We start from the raw sequence: 15,849 nt of genomic DNA, 5'->3' as shown, positions 1-15,849 counted from the left end.
GTCCTGTTCCCTCCTCCAAGAAGTCCTCCTTGGCTCCTAATCCCAAGTATCTCCTTGGCACCTGCACCATGACTACACCTACCATACTATATTGTAACTGTTTATTAGATGGGTTTCCCCCACTTCTCTGTAAACTGAGTCAGAGGCCAGGGACTAGCACAGCACCTTATCAGCACTGAATAATTATCGACTGATGGCCCAGAGGGAGTATTTAGGCCTGGGTAGACTGGGGTGGAAGCCACCACACAAGATGAACTTGAGCCATTAAACTGAAGAAGGAACTGGGGGGAAGGGTGGAGGGGGGGTGAGGTGGGAGGGCCTTCCAGGCAGGGAGCATGCACTAGCAAAGGCAGGAGCTTTGCAAGGGCATATTCCGGGGTAGTAAATAAGCTGGCATGGCTCAGTAATAACAGTAACCACCCACTGAGCACTGATAGGCCAGACAGTGGTCTAGGTCCATGGGTCAGCTCACTTAATCCTCCCAAGAACTCTACGAGGCAGGGTTTTGTTTTTTCTTAATGGATTTTATTTTTCAGAATAATTTTAGGTTTACAAAAAAAGTGAACAAATAGTACAGACAGTGCCCTGTATGTCCCCTCTCCCACACAATTTTCCCTATTATGAGCACCTTAGAGGCAAGTATTTTTAATAACACCATTTTACTGATTTAAAAAAAAAAAAAAGTGGCACAGAAAGGCTAAGTAACTTGCCCAAAGTCAGCTAGCCAGTGAAAAGTAGAGTCAGAACTTGAATTCAGGACTCCCCTAAGCCCTTCGGGAGATTTCAATCACAAGACCCAGCCCCGCCTTCAAGGAGTCCGTAACAGACCCAGCTGCCCTTCCTTGCTCACTCCAAAGTTACTGTGGTCTTGGCACTCACAGTATAACCCAGTGTCCCCAACCTGGGCAGAAGAATCCACTGTCTGCAGAAAGCCCTGCCAGAGCCCACAGCACCCAACAACCTGCCACTGGGCTCCCATCAACGCATGTTACTCTTGGGTCTTTGGCAACAGGTTCTGCCCTTGTGAACAGGGCATCCTCCATTACATTAAATGGTAAGTGCCTCCTCCTCACGCTCCTGGCCCCACACAGCTTTAATTAGCCAAGGTCAATTAAGCTTTAACTGTGGAAGCTCATTAGCAGCCTTTAGAGCTGCGGGCTTGATAGAGGTGGACACCATCCCTGCACCAGGACACTGTCTGAACTTGGGGAGCCTAAAGGTGCCATCCCAATCTGCTGAACCACAGTGCCCCACCCACCTACCTACTATTTGCAAAGGGCTGCCTGGCCTAATGAAATGGCACCTGTCTCTTACCGAGCTCCTACTGTGAGCCAGCCACTGTTACCCAAAGCCATTTTATTTGGGGGGGGGGGTACGGACTGAAGTGCAGAGAGGATGAGGAAGCATCTTGCACAAGTTCACATAGCTATTAAGTGGCCCAGGCAGTCTGACTCCAGAGTCTCTACTCTGGGTCACTATGATGTAGGTTAGTCATTATTTAAAACTAAGTGAAGCACCCTTGACTTTTTTTCAGTTTCCCTAACTTTGCAACATCATAAAAATATTTATATCCCCATTTTTCACATTATAAGAAAACTTTTTAAAAAATCCTTTTCCTAACTCTAAAACCAAGGCTCACATACTCTGGGATTCATACCAATCCATTCTAAGAAACATTCTGGCAGCTTGGTGTAAAATGAGAGATCAGGAACTCTGCAAAGAGGCCTGGCACTCAAGTAGTTAAGGAAATGACAATTTCAACAGATTTCTGCAAAGCTCCTTTATTGATAGCCCAGCAGGTGTTTCTTCCATTAAAACACAGAATATTAATGGAGCCCTTGATTTACATTCTAAGCTTGATTTACACGATGGTTTTGTTATGCACCAGCCTTTGTCCCCAAGTATTAATTCTGCTAAATATTTCCCAGCCAGTTGCTTTTAGATGTCCCCAAGGAATGAGCAATGATAATACAGCCTGTACCTGTTATTTTGCCAGCATCTCCATTTCATCAATTTATGGCAAGAGGTAAAATTAGCAGCTTCAGAAACGAGAGAGTAAGGGACACAGTATGAATATTTCCATCTTTCCTCTAAGGAGATGGAACCATTCTGCAGGCATTACCTTATCCTTGCTCATGGCATTCCCCAGAAGGATTGTAAAGCACCCTGTCAAGGAAACAAGATCAAGGTCACAGGTAACCAAGTTAATCACAGAACCTGGTTCCCCATGGAGTGATTTCCTAAGTCACATGGTCTAGGAGACGTGTTTCTTGAGAGCATACTAAGGGTTAAAGCATTTCATGTCAGTGAGCGCATTCAACCCCCGAAGCACCCTATGAGGTGGGTACTATTATCAGGCCATTGACGGATGACTCTGGGACACAGAAAGACTAAGTAATTTGTCTAAAGTCGCACTCGGTAAGTGGTGGATCTAGGACTGTGTCTTCAAGATCCTGACTGTTCCCCAAATCATACTGCCTATGACTGCCAGGAGAAACATGGAAGTCATCAGGACGCCCAGGTTACAGTTCTGCTTGACCGTGGGCAAATCACTGTACTCCCTGTGTTTGCCTTCCTATTGTAAAATACAGATGACCGGCCGTTGCGTTAGCAAGCCTACAAGGCTTTTACGAAGTGCAAAGACTGACCTGGCCAGTCTTCTGCCAACACAAGACCAGCCAGCGGTAGCACCATGCAGGGCACAGCCCCTGGCCTCCAATCCGGAGTGTGGCCAGTCAGATGGTATGCAGCAGGCTGATTCCCTCTCCAGGCCTGATTCCCCTTTGTGAAAAGAGGCTTGGACTTGCAGGCTCCAGGCTCTCCTCCCATTCTGAAGGTCCATAATGCTACATCATGCTCCAATCATTCTATAACTTGCACATTTATGAAGAGTTTAAAATTAATTGGTTCTCTATTATTAGAATTTTTTTAAAAATGCTTACATTAAGCGAGCCTTCCATAAATGAGCTTATAGAGCACAAATTTAAAATTAAGGGAATATTTAAAGTACCCATTCACATGAATTCTGGTTTCTCATGTACCTCAGGTTGACCTGATTAGATAGACATAAATCATTCAGTTTTATTTCTTGAGATCACTTTTGTCTGGGCAGAGGCCATGCAGTGCAGTGGGAAAGGCATAGTTTGGGGCCAATATCCAGATTCTGGCTTTGATGCTTAATATAGCTGTGCCTCCTGGAGAAGTCTGCTTAAACTGAGCCTCAGGTTTCCTCACCTGTTAAATGGGAATATCTGGCAGAGTTTGTAAGGCCTGGAAACTGTGGAAAAATGCTTGACAGCACAGGGGCAGGCCCGCAACAAATATATGACCAGGTCATTACAAGCAGAGAGCTCACACCAGTCTGATAATAATGCAACAAAAATTACTCAAAGAAATGCCCAACTACAAAGTGGACTCAGGAGAGGTGGCCAATCTCACACCAGGAGTCCTCAACGACCCTGGCTCACATTAGAATCATCTGGGAGCTTTAAAAATCCCAATGCTCAGGCCACACCCCAGACCTCTCAGTGGGACCCAGGTGATTCATGTGCAGCCAAGGGTACTGTTCCCTGCCTCAGTCTAGCCTTTCCAGGTGTGTGCTTGGAAGCCACATCTCTGGGCCTGAAAACCTCAAGTATTCCAAAGGAATCCTGGGCCCAGAGTTCTAGTGTTAAGCACGGGAGTTGCTGGGATTTGGCTTACACATTTAATTAAGAAACCTGATGGTGTGTGTTTGGGGGATAGGGCTACTCTAGCAGAGACAAGCTGCCAAGAAGCTGCTCAGTCGGGGAGCTCACCATCAACTACAAGAGGCTGGACATACAAAGAGCTCTGTGCAAAGCAAGGAGGAACGAGGGTCCGTGCCCGAAGGGAAAGTGCTGGAGGAAGAAGCCGGGAAAACCACTCCCAGGATCTGTCTGGAATGTCTTCAGCAGGTGGTGGCTTCAAGATTGGCCCATAGATTCTTGTTAGATTTGGCCTCTAGGCAAGAGACCCTCGGGGGCTAAGGGTGGAATACCTAGTTATGTTCCAGTCTGGTGTGCAGGAGTAAGGAAAGCAGGGGCCTCTGCTGCGGTAGCTCCTGTCCACTCCCAGTTTTCCACAGACACGGGTGAATTCATATTCACCCCCGTGAGTGGCTCTGGGATCCAACTCTGCACCTAGCACAGGATCGCCATGGTGGGTGAAGCCTGCTACCCCTGACACCTGTGGGAATAAATGGTTGAAAACACATCTTGACAATCACTCAAATTTTTTTTTTTTTGCGTGGTGGTATAAACTGGATGAAAGAAGAAAAGGAGAGGCTCAAAGTAGGAAGCTGCTGCACTGTTAAAATGGCAGGCGTTGCCACTGTTTAAAATTAACATGCAAGACTCATTCCAACAGTTTGACTTTATTCAATCAATATAACATGATCTCAGTGCTTAAGCTGCCTCAATAGAGCCAGGTCTCTGGAGGTAGTTTTGGCTCGAGCCATCAGCTAATTATAGCAATTTCCTGGGCAGCTTAGACTGTGGAGGATCAGAGGAACCAGCTGTGTGTGTCATGAACCTCTCACAGAGCCACCCAGTGACAGGTGTAGGAACTTTACAAACCTATTTCCATTTTCTCACGTTTCAGATGGGGAAACTGAGGCCCCAGGAAGGGCGGGGATGTGTTTAGGTCACCCGTGAGGCAGGGGCAGAGTCGGGTCGCCTGGTCTTCCCCCACCCCCTCGGTCCACTCCTGGAGGAGGGCTGGTGGGCCTGCTCTCGGGCCGGCTCTCGGGCCTGCCGCAGCCAGAGGCCTTGGTGCAGGGTGTCAGGCAGGAGGCCCGGCCTCTCCCGTTATACACCTGGGGAAACTCGGCCAAGAGAGGAAGTGACTCGCGCCAGGGCCAAGCCTAGAACTTGGGTCTTCCTTGGCTCTCTGCCTCCTAAGAGAAGTTTCCACCAGTGCAATATGAAAGGAATGGCATGTGGCAGCATGGCCGGTCCAGAGAGAGATCAAGTTAACAACCTGAAATACAGATAATGTGAACAAACGATGGGGTTAAAAACTGGTTTTCCTGACACGGTCCCACCTTCCATGAGCTGCCCTGTTTCTGGAGAGACAAGTCCAGGATAGGACTGTGGGAAAATGCAGCCAAGGCTGGGAGATGGGGCAGGGGAGGGGCCAGGGGGCACTTAGACCACCTGCACTGTATTCAGGAACCCCACGACTCCTTCTCTGGTCAGGAAGACCACCTCGCCGGTGTTCTGGCACCAAACCTCAAAATGTGAAGGGTCCTCCAGGGCCCTCCTGCCAGCGATGATCACAAAGGGGTAGCCCAGCTTGTTGGCGTCCTTCAGTCTGTTTCCAATGGTGAGATGAGTCCTGTCGTCCAGCAGGAGCTCCCCGCGAAGCTGCGGCACCGCCTCTGCGATGTCGTCGTACAGGCTCCCCATGAGTGCCGCGGCCGCCTCCTCCTTACTGCCCTTCTTAGGGGGGATGAGACAGACTTGGTAAGGGGCCAGGAGGCTGGGCCAGCGAATGCAGTCCTCTGGAGAGAGAACTTCAATGGCAGCGGCCAAGATTCGCGTCACGCCCAAGCCGTAGCACCCCATTTCGGCCAGGGATGGCTTGCCGTGGACGTTGGCAAACTGGGCATTGAAGATGGAAGAGTACTTGGTACCCAGGTAAAATGTGTGTCCCACCTCAATGCCTCTGGTTTCGGTCAGTGGTCCCTGGCAAGCAGGACAGCTCTGCTGTGATGAGGCTAGTGTCTCCATATTGGCTGAGAAGTGGCAGTTGGCACAGACTGCCAGCCGGTCCTCTCCAACATCCACCGGCAACTGGAACTCGTGAGACAGCGTGCCCCCGATGCTGCCCACGTCCGCCTGGACCTTGACAAAACGCAGCCCCAGCCTGCTGAACAGGCTGCAATAGGCGTCGCACACCAGGCTGTAGGTGTGCCGGGCGGCCTCTGCGGAGGAGTCGAAGGTGTACATGTCCTTCATGTAAAACTCACGGCCACGGAGAAGACCAAAGCGGGGCCTGGGCTCGTCCCGAAACTTCCTTGTCACCTGGTACAGCAGGAACGGAAGCTGCTTGTAGGACAGGGTCTTCTGGGAGGCCACCAAGGCCGTAACGGCTTCCTCGTGAGTTGGTCCTAAGCAGTATTCCTTGCCGTGTCGGTCTCTAAGTCTTAGCAGCTCCTTGCCCATCAGGTCCCACCGGCTGGTGGCCTGCCAGAGTTCTGCCGAGCTGAGGCTGGGCATGTTGACCTTCTGCCCCCCGATGGCCTGCATCTCCTGGTCTATCACCCGCACGAGCTTCTCCATGGCACGGACGGTGTAAGGCAGGAGGTGGTAACAGCCGGGACTCGCTGGGTGGATAAGGCCCACCTGCAGCATCAGCCGCTGGCTCTTGCAGGTCAGGTCACCAGATGTGCCCTCCAGGGACAGCACCTGGTCTACCCGCAGGTTCTGCGGCTGGAACAAGCGGGACAGCACCAAGCGCTTCACTCTTCCTGGGCCACCAGGGTAAAATCTGCGGGGAACGTACCTGCAGAGCTGGTGGCTGCATCTTGTCAGCAGCCCTGTCATGACACTCGGCACAGGGAAGCACTCGCACCTGGAGAAAAATGAGTCGTGCAGAAATAAGCATTAAAGGGGTCCCAGCACCACCAACTAGCCAGCCACGTCTGGTCTCCAACAAACTTCTAAGACAGCCACTGATCTTGCAGGTACATATGCTTCATTTCTTGCAGATCAAAGTACTACTTCTCTGACCCCTTACTGCCATTTAAAAAAACATTGGTATTTTCCCAATTATAAAAAAATAACAACCTACTGCTGAACAACACCACTGCATGGTGACTAAGAATGGAGGCTCTGGAAGCAGGGGCTGGGTTACCCCCAGGCTGGCGGCTGCCTGCACCCATTTTAACCGGGGACGCAGGGCTTAGGCGCTCTGTAGAATGGTCATAACAACAGCACTGACCTTGTGGGCTAACTGTGGGGATTAGCACAGGATCTGGCACATACTATGAACTGAATCAATGCTTGCTATTGTTGTTGTTATAAAAAATTGGGAAAAAATAGCAACAAGCAAGCAAAAAACACTAATGATAATCCGCTGCCCAGAGACAACCACTGTTGATGTTTTGTTGTGAGCACTGCGTCTGTTTTGCCTGCTCTGTCCTCTGCCCACGCTGTAGTGTTGATGAGCCTCGTGTCCCTTGCCATGCACACTCCCAGCTCAGCCCACGTGCTGATGAGTCCAAGGCCACACACCTCCGCTCCATGTGTCTCTTGTACTTCAGACCTACACATCCAGCTGCCTCCTGGAGAACAGGTCCCTTCAAAGTCTGTCTCCCCAGAATGAACTCAGCACCCTTCCCCAACCCGCCCCTCCTTCAGTGCTGCCTGCCCTGCCACACGGAATGACACCACACACCATCCGTGCCCAAGCCTTTACTCTCCCCTCCCGACTGCCCCCACCCATCACCCACTGGGCCCTGCCACTCTTTCCTCTCCAGTTCCTGCTGGCCCCATCGCTTCTCTCCACCTCCAGACCTCGGCCCAGGTCCAGGCCACCGCCGTCTCTCATCTGGGCTATTGCAGCAGGTAAAATCCGCCACTAGCTTCCTACTGCCCTTAGAACAAGGCCACAAGGTCTAAACTTCTGACCTTCACAGCGTGCCCGACCCACACGAGCTGGCTGCTGGGCCCCACCATGGCCCTGTCCCTCACCAACGCCCTCTCTGTGTTCCAGCTGCACCACACTTGCCCTTAAATATCCTGTCTCCTCTGCAGAGAACGCTTCCCACCCCTTTGCCCATCAACATCTACTCATCCTTCAGGCCTAGGGTTTCCCATTCTGTCCTCCAGGAAGGCACCCTTGATCCACTTCCCACACCCCGCCAGGGGGCCTTCTCCTGCAGCAGCCCACTCACCTGCTCCTGGGCAGCAATCACTCTTTGGGGTTATTGCGCATCTGGTTGCCTGTCTTTGCCCGGACACTCAGCTCTGGGCAGGCAAGGACCACATCTGACTTGCTCATTATCAGATCCTCAGCACATTGCAAGGGCTTACTTTAAACAGCCCGATGAATGAGCAAGTGCCTCTCTCTGCGTTTTTACACCACAGTCACACATTGCTAATGCCAGTACATTGGAGTGACTATATTTAAAAAAAGATTCTGCTACCAGTGGAGTGTTTTTCAGTTTTCCTTATTATACACAATCTAAGATGAACAAAAGGCTTTTCTTTTTCCTATAAAATTTTTTTGTTTTATATTCGGGATTTATAAGGAATGGAACTACTGAGTCAGAGGGTATAAACGCTTTTAAGGTTCTTGATTTATATCACCAAATTTAGTGAGTACCTCTACCTGTCCGCATAGTCCATAGAACAATGTTCCCTGCAGTGTGCTGAGATTCTGGGTCGCTGATTCCTCTCGGCTCTGGGGCCCTGGAATCCCCTAGTGGCTATCTTGAGCTCTCAGCAGCCTCAGGTTCCCAGCTGGTCCCCTCTGGCCTCATCCAATCACCCCTGTGCACAGTAAAATATCATTTTCTATGTGGTCTATGACCTGAAAAGATGTGGGAGGCACTGCCACAGAGCTCTAGAGTGAAGGTACGGAAAAGAACGCGCTTTGGAGACAAGGTACATGTGGCCCCACACCTCGCTCCGTCACTTGCAGTCAACCATTAGACCAGCGGCCCAACCTAGAAACTCCTTCACCCTCATTTCCTAAAGCCAGTAAGCCTGTCTCCAAGGTCTCTTTCAAGTCTACCTCCCCCTTTCCAGCCCTACTTGGGTTAGCCCCTCAATACTGCTCGCTACATTACATAGCTCAGTGTTCCAACGTGGTGGGCATCAGAATTCCGTGGAGGGCTTGTTGTGGAGGGCTTTTGAAACACTAGGGAAGCGGATGTGGCTCAAGCAAATGGGCTTCTGCCTACCACATGGGAGGTCCCAGGTTTAGATCCTGGAAGTGAGCTGACACGGTCGGCAGGTGCAGCGAACTGATGCAACAAGATGATGTAACAAAAGACACACAAAGAGGAAAGACAATGAGAGACAAACTAGGCAGCTGAGGTGGCTCAGATGATTGAGCACCTCTTTTCCAGATGGGAGGTCCTGGATTCGGTTCCTGATGCCTCTTAAAACACAAGCAGACACAGAGAGCACACAGCAAACAGACACAGAGAGCAGACAGCAACCGCAAACAATGGGGGGGAATGGATAAATAAAATAAATCTTTAAAAAAAACCCAACAACACTGATTGCTAGTCCCACCCCCAGTGTTTCTGATTCAATAGGTATGGGGTGCAGCCTGAGAATCTGCGTTTCTTAACAAGTTCTCCAGTGAAGCTAATGCGATTGGTCCAGGGACATCACTTTGACAGCCACTGTGGGACCCTAACCATTCACCTGCTCTGACTGAGATATTAACTTTGTGAGGGCAGAAATCATGTCTCTTTTATTCCGAGCCTAGCATCCAGCACAGTATCTGGATGCAGCACTCAATAAATGCTTTATCAATGAATGGACTGAATGATTCTTGACCCTGTCAGTCCAGTCTCCGTATTACAGCTAGAAAGAATGCTGATCCGATCACTCCCCTGCTTATAATCCATAACAGGCTCCCCACAATCATTTTCTCAGAATGGCACCTAAGCCTCTTCAAATGTTAACTCAACACACCTCTTTCGACTCCTTATCCTCTCACTCCCCTAACATGCCTCAAATTGCTCATCATTTCTCGAACAGGGCGCTTTTGGCCATGACAGCTTTCCTTCCCCCAACCCCACCAGTTCCAATTCATATTCAAGGTTCACTTATTCCAAGAAGCCTTCTCCAGCACTTCTAAGCACAGATAGGCATTTCTTTTTTTCTTTGCTCCTGCTGCAAACAGCACACACCTCTTTTAGTATTTATTATACTTTACTGGGATAGTTATTTAAAATATTTTTGAGAAACTGTTTTGTGCCAGGCATTGGGAATGAAAGATGTCTCATGCCCTACTCCCCCATTAAATTCTGAGTTCACAAGGTTTTCTATATTTTTTAGATTTCAGGGCCTAGCACAATGCCTACTAATTCTTAGCCAATTATCAATAATGTTTGTTGGCCAAATATATTAATAAATGAAGAGCAAAGTGAAGGGATGAACATGAGATAATTAATTTAAATAAGAGCCTTAAGCCCTTCTCCCCTCCCCTCAAAAATAACATGTGTGCCCTTATCTTCAGACCCTCAAGCAGACAAGAGAATCATTAGTATTATCTGAAATTTTCAAGGTTATCTACAGACAATGCCTTCAATACAATCAAACATTGAACAAATTTTTACAGAGCACCTTCTCTGTGCCAGGTGCTGTCAGCCCTTCCAGCACTAGCCTCTCTCAAGGTTCTTGGGACTCACCATCGCCCTACAATTCAAGTTGAATGTAGAGTGCTGAAAACAGTGCCAGGTACATAATGAGTGCCATAAAGTGTCTACTGTTATGATTATGACCAACTCACAGAAGAGGGAGGCTCAGAGAGGTGAAGTTACTTGTGTCAAGTGACACAGCAAAGGAGGGTCACACCTGGAAAGCAAGGTCCCGCCTCCAAACCCCACGTTTCCACGACTGACCAACGTGCAAAAAACAGCAATGGAATTTTACTTGATGGATCGCATCCTTTGTGAAAATGTGTCGATACAATTGCTTTAAAAAAACAACAACAAAACAGCAATGGAACCCCACACTTAGTCCCAGGAACTGGTTCGTCCTTCAACTCGCTGGGTGACCTTGGTCAAATCATTCCGCTCTCTGGACCTCAGTTTTCACATGTGTAAAATGGGAAAGTTGAATCAGCCACCGCATGACCCCTGAGGACCTTCTCCAGGAGCCGCACTTCTGAGAACACCCTGACTACGTCACACCCTCCCGAGGTAGAGAAAGCAGGAAGTACTGCCCTCATTTTACAACGGGGACGAGGAGACCAGTACTGTCCAAGAGTTTACGTGACTGTGACCCTGTTCCAATTCACGGACAGGATGCACGTGGGAAAACAGACACCAGGGTCAGGCCTCCGCCGCCCAGAGGCGGGTCCTCTCTTCCCTCCGTCGCTCCCCGCCCATCCGTCGCTGTCACCCGCACTCACCAATTGCAGACCCAGGCAACGCCGTCCCCGCGACCGCCTCGCCGGGCCAGCGCGCCTGCGCCGGAGAAAGCGCCCACCCCCAGGCCCCGCCTCCTGTCCTTCTCGCCAATCACAAGGCCGCGCTCACGGAGACGCTCTTGCCACACCTCATTCTTGCCGCACGTGAGAGGTTTTTTCCGAAGTTTAGCCAAAGAGAAAACTCCGCTCTCCTAGAGGATCATAGATTGGCCTTGGCAGCTATGAATAAATACCGTTCCGGAAGTTTCTTCTAGGAATCAGGAAGGTGTAACTCTATGATCAAAACCGAACTCAAAGGTTTCCCGTATAGTGCTCCTTAGGTCCCGGGTCCCGCCCAGCTTTTGTAAAAGGAGGACAGCCCGCGATATTGTAACCATGACAACACACCGGGGCAAGATAGTTTCGAGTCTGCCTTATGATTTTACAGGCTTTCAATTTAAAGAATTTAAATTAAAAAAATATATTTATAAAAAGTCACCTTTATTACAAAGCCTAAGGCAGTCTTTAAGACACGAAATGAAACAATCATTTACAAATTACTGGACAGCTATCGTGTACCAGGCACTGTTCTAGACACTGAGAATACTGCATTGAACAAAACGAAAATTCCTGCCTTCATTGTAGCTTATGTACCAGTGAGGGGAGACACTGAACAAACCAATACATGAGTGAAATTAAATTTTAAAACTATCAGAATCTTTAGGGCCAGGATTATGGTGAGGCAAATGTGGACATTCCCTCAGGCACAAAATTTAAAGGGTTGCCAAAAACACTCAGTATTTAATTAAAGTAATATTTTAACATAATATTTGAAAAATAAAATGCAAAAAATCCATGATGAAGAAAATATCAAAAATTTAAATAATGATAGGATCTGCCAGATGGTGTTAAACAGTATGGACAAAAGTAAACTAGGAAAGGCGAATGGGGTGAGAATTGAGTGGTTGCAATTTAAAAGAGAATGATCAGGGAAAGCCTCATGGAGAAGGTGACATCTCAGGAGAGACTGGAAGCAGGTAAGAGAGAACACTGCACATATCCAGGGGAAGAATGTTCTAGACAGAGGAAACAAGTGCAAATGTCCTGAAGCAGAAGCTACATATCATATAATTCTACTTAACAGCTATAGTTTATTGAGTACCTAAAATGTGCCAAATCTGTTGCAAGATATCGGCGATTTTGATACCGGTCTCAGGAAGCTCACAGCCTAGCAGGATCTACCACATACAACAAATAGTGATCAGTGTTGCAATGGGGGCTGAGAAATGTCCTGTGGGAGCACAGGGCAGGAGGCTTCATGAAGAAGGTAACCTTTGAGCTGGGCCCAAAGGGTGAGTGATTCCTCTCCCATATGGACTGTGGAGACCCCACTGTTCCCCTCACCCATCATGAGGAGAAAACCATGTGCTTCTGCCACTGTGTGGGATGCAAATCCCTTCAGTCCCCAGAGGCCCCTTCTCTGTGGGCCCACCACACGCCACTGGTTCACTTGTTTAGCACCTGAGTCTAGGATGCTTGGAGACCAGATGGGGACAGGGAGGGTGGGGCTCTGTTTTTATCAAGAGTCCTCAAAATCAAAGAGTTTGGCCATTCATCATCATCGTCACCACCATCCTCATTATTGTTGACACTTATGTAGCCTTTGCTACATGTCAGGGACTATAAACACATCTGATTAAATCATTAAAACAAAGTCATGGATATAAATATCACTGTTATGTCCATTACAGTTTTTATTTTTGAGATTTTTTAATTAAATTTTTTATTATTTACAGAAAAATCATGCAGAAAATACAGAGTTCCCATATAAGCCCCTCTTTTTTTAACACCTTGCATTAGTGTGGCACATCTGTTAAAACTGATGAAACAATATTATCATAATTGTACTATTAACTATAGTCCATGGTATTATTGTGTCCATTGCACAGATGAGTCAACCAAGGCTCAGAAAGGCTTGTTAGCTTGTCCAGGGTGAGCACCTCTAGTGAAAGGGGCAGAAAGGATTCAGACCCAGGCATGGCTGAGGCACGGCCTGATCTCTGAGCTTACACCCCCCAGTGGAAACTTCTTTGTATCAGCCATGTGTCGACCCACTGGCAGGGGGGGACCTTTCTTCCCCTCAGAATTTTGTCTGTCACTCATCTGGCCCTATCAGGACATGAATCGCGGTGAGGTGGAGTGTCTGGTGGAGGAACCAGGCTGGATGGGGGACTCCTACAGGCTAGGGTAGTAGGGGGGAGAGAGGGGACAGGCTTCAGGGACATACACCTGATAGATCAGGAAATTATGTGCAGTTGTGAGGGAAACATGGATGTAGGATGGGTTTTATGTCTTTATTTTTCACAGTTCCCTAACAGGGCGCTTGGCACAGGCCAGACCAGTGGTTCTCGGTCTGGGCTATACTGGAATTACCATGTGTCCCCGTCCCAGAGATGCTGATTGTTGATTGGGGGAGGGGGTGGGGTGAACCCAATATTTTATAGCACCCCAGATGTTCCTGATGCACAGCCTGGGTGAGATCTGCTGGACTAGAGGAAAGGCCCTGGACAACCTAGGAAGGGCTGGGAGGGACTTGCATTATCATCTACACGACTGGCACCTACCCACCAGCTAGGAAGACATGCAGAGCTGGGCCAGACCTAAGCTCTTTTGTCTCTAAGAGTCGTGCATGGTGTAAGAGTCCTCTGTACCCCAGCACTGTGCAGTCCTGAAGGTTTTCCTGGGGACCATATTCCAGACCCCTCCTTTTTGGGGGGGAGGGGTGAAGACTCCTCAGGATGTTTCAGGATCCGTGTATCCAAAGTCATCTTCTCTTCTCCTCCTCCCCCTGCAGGTTATTATCCCCCTCCCGGCCAATCCCGGAAAAGCCAGCCATAGTCCTCTGCACCCTGAGGTGTTAATTATTTCTCAATTAGCAGTTCCCAGGCTGTAGAGCATAGTGGTGTGGAGAGGCCTAACGACTTGCTGTGTTTATACACCCCCACATCTTCAGAGCACTTTACCAATGGTAACTAATTAATGCTCACGACCCCCTTGGGAAGCAGGCCAAGAATGCTGCGTTTTACTGCAAATTTGCAGGAGGCTCAACAGCCTGGAGCTGCAGTGCCTGCCTCAGCCAGCTATGGTCAGAGTAGATTTGCTTTTTGTTGAAGAAGTCCCAGAATCCAGCCCTATGACTACTAACAAATTCCTGTGTGACATTTCAATCAACAGATCAGCCATTTATTGGGCGCCTTGATTCATGAGAGCTCATTCATGGTTAAAACCCCACAAGGACCCTAAAACAAGAAAAATGGTCTCATAACTTTAATTAATTATGTTTTTATTAGAGAAGTTGTAGGTTTACAGAAAAATCACACAGAAAATACAGAGTTCTCATATAGCCCCCATAATTAGTAACTTCCTAATGTGGTGCATTTGTTACAATTGATGAAAGAATATTATTATAATTGTACTATTAATTATAATCCATGGTTTACATTAGGGTTCCCTGTTTGTGCTGTATAATCCAATGGTTTTGCTTTTTTAAAAATGTTTATTCTAGTAACATATATATAATCTAAAATTTCCCATTCTAACTACATTCAAATATACAATTCAGTTCTGTTAATTACATTCACTATGTTGTGCTACCATCACCAAAACTTTCCCATTTGGGTGATTAATTAAGTCTTAAAAACAAAACAAAAACAAACAAAAAACCAGGACTCCACACTGCCTTGGTCGCCCACAGCCCTGTGGACACACCATGCACTAAATGGCTTCCACTGGTCACCAGACAGACTGGGAGCCTTGAAGGCAGGCACAGGTGTTCCTTCTTCTATATCTACAAAGGGCTCACAAAAGGCATTGCTGTTTGTTTCTTGTTTTAATACATCAGTTAATAAATGAATGAATGACTTATCCCCCCCTCCCCCCCCACACACAGATCATGAGCCCTTCTGAGGACACATGAAGTCCTTCCTGTGTCCCAGTCCCTGGGGCAAAGAGGGGCTCAAGCATGTGTTTGATGAAGCCATGAAGGTAGAGGTACTGGTGAATTCCCTGATCTCGCCAAGCTCATCTCCTCCTGGGGAGGCTGCCTCTCAAGGCAGTGATCACAGTAACCGAGGTAGAAACATTGAGCAGGAGAGAGCAAGGAGGGGAAGAGGGGCAGTGAAGATCCAGCCATGGCCTCTATCTAAGCCAAACTCAGCATACAAACACAGTAACTTCCCCCCAGTATGGGACATGACTCCCAGGGATGAGCCTCCCTGGCACCAAGGGATTGCTAACAAATACCAACAAGCAATGAAATTGGAAGAAAAAAAAAAAAGAACTTTACCAAAAGGGGAAAAAGATAAAGACAAATGAGTTTATAGGGCTAAGAGACTTCAAAGTGAGTTGGGAGGTCATTTCAGAGGTAAAGCTTATGCACATTTCAGTAGGATCTCAATGACAGTCAAAGAAGATACTATACCAGGGAAGCAGATGTAGCTCAAGTGCTAAGGCATCCGCCTACCATATGGGAGGACCCAGGTTCAATCCCTGAGATTTCCTGGTGAAAAAGAAGAAAAGAAAGCATGTCTATGCAGTGAGCCAGTGCCCATGCAGTGAGCCAAGTGCCCACATGAGTGACCGCATGGTGAGCCAGTGCCTGCATGGTGAGCCAGTGTCCACACAAATGAGTCAAACAACAAGATGATGATGCATCAGAAGAGAGACAAAGGGGAG

At 48.2% G+C, this 15,849-nt stretch overlaps 1 protein-coding gene across 2 annotated transcripts; it reads right to left on the bottom strand.

The window, feature by feature from the left end:
* Positions 1-503: 503 nt before the first annotated feature.
* PARS2 (prolyl-tRNA synthetase 2, mitochondrial) lies at positions 504-11,187 on the bottom strand. Of its 2 annotated transcripts, XM_058303519.1 has the most exons (3): positions 11,119-11,187; positions 5,175-6,594; positions 504-4,998 (listed from the first exon to the last, which is right to left on the bottom strand). In XM_058303519.1, the coding sequence occupies exons 2-3, from the start codon at positions 6,564-6,566 to the stop codon at positions 4,801-4,803; spliced, it is 1,590 nt and encodes a 529-aa protein (XP_058159502.1). In that variant the 5' UTR covers positions 6,567-6,594; positions 11,119-11,187; the 3' UTR covers positions 504-4,800. The 2 variants fall into 2 exon arrangements, with proteins under 2 accessions (XP_058159502.1, XP_058159503.1); XM_058303520.2 differs by having other exon boundaries at positions 4,875-6,594.
* Positions 11,188-15,849: the final 4,662 nt, after the last annotated feature.

Source organism: Dasypus novemcinctus, chromosome 9 (genome assembly GCF_030445035.2).
Source record: "Dasypus novemcinctus isolate mDasNov1 chromosome 9, mDasNov1.1.hap2, whole genome shotgun sequence".
NCBI lineage: Eukaryota > Metazoa > Chordata > Mammalia > Cingulata > Dasypodidae > Dasypus > Dasypus novemcinctus.
This window is presented reverse-complemented; position numbering and strand designations above follow the sequence as displayed.

Excerpts from the sequence above, each read along its gene's own strand:
- PARS2 (XM_058303519.1), bottom strand. The coding sequence starts at position 6,566 with ATGACAGGGCTGCTGACAAGATGCAGCCACCAGCTCTGCAGGTACGTT. Across the intron at positions 4,999-5,174 it reads GGTTCCTGAATACAGTGCAG|GTTGTTAACTTGATCTCTCT; the intron begins GTGGTCTAAGTG and ends TCTGTATTTCAG.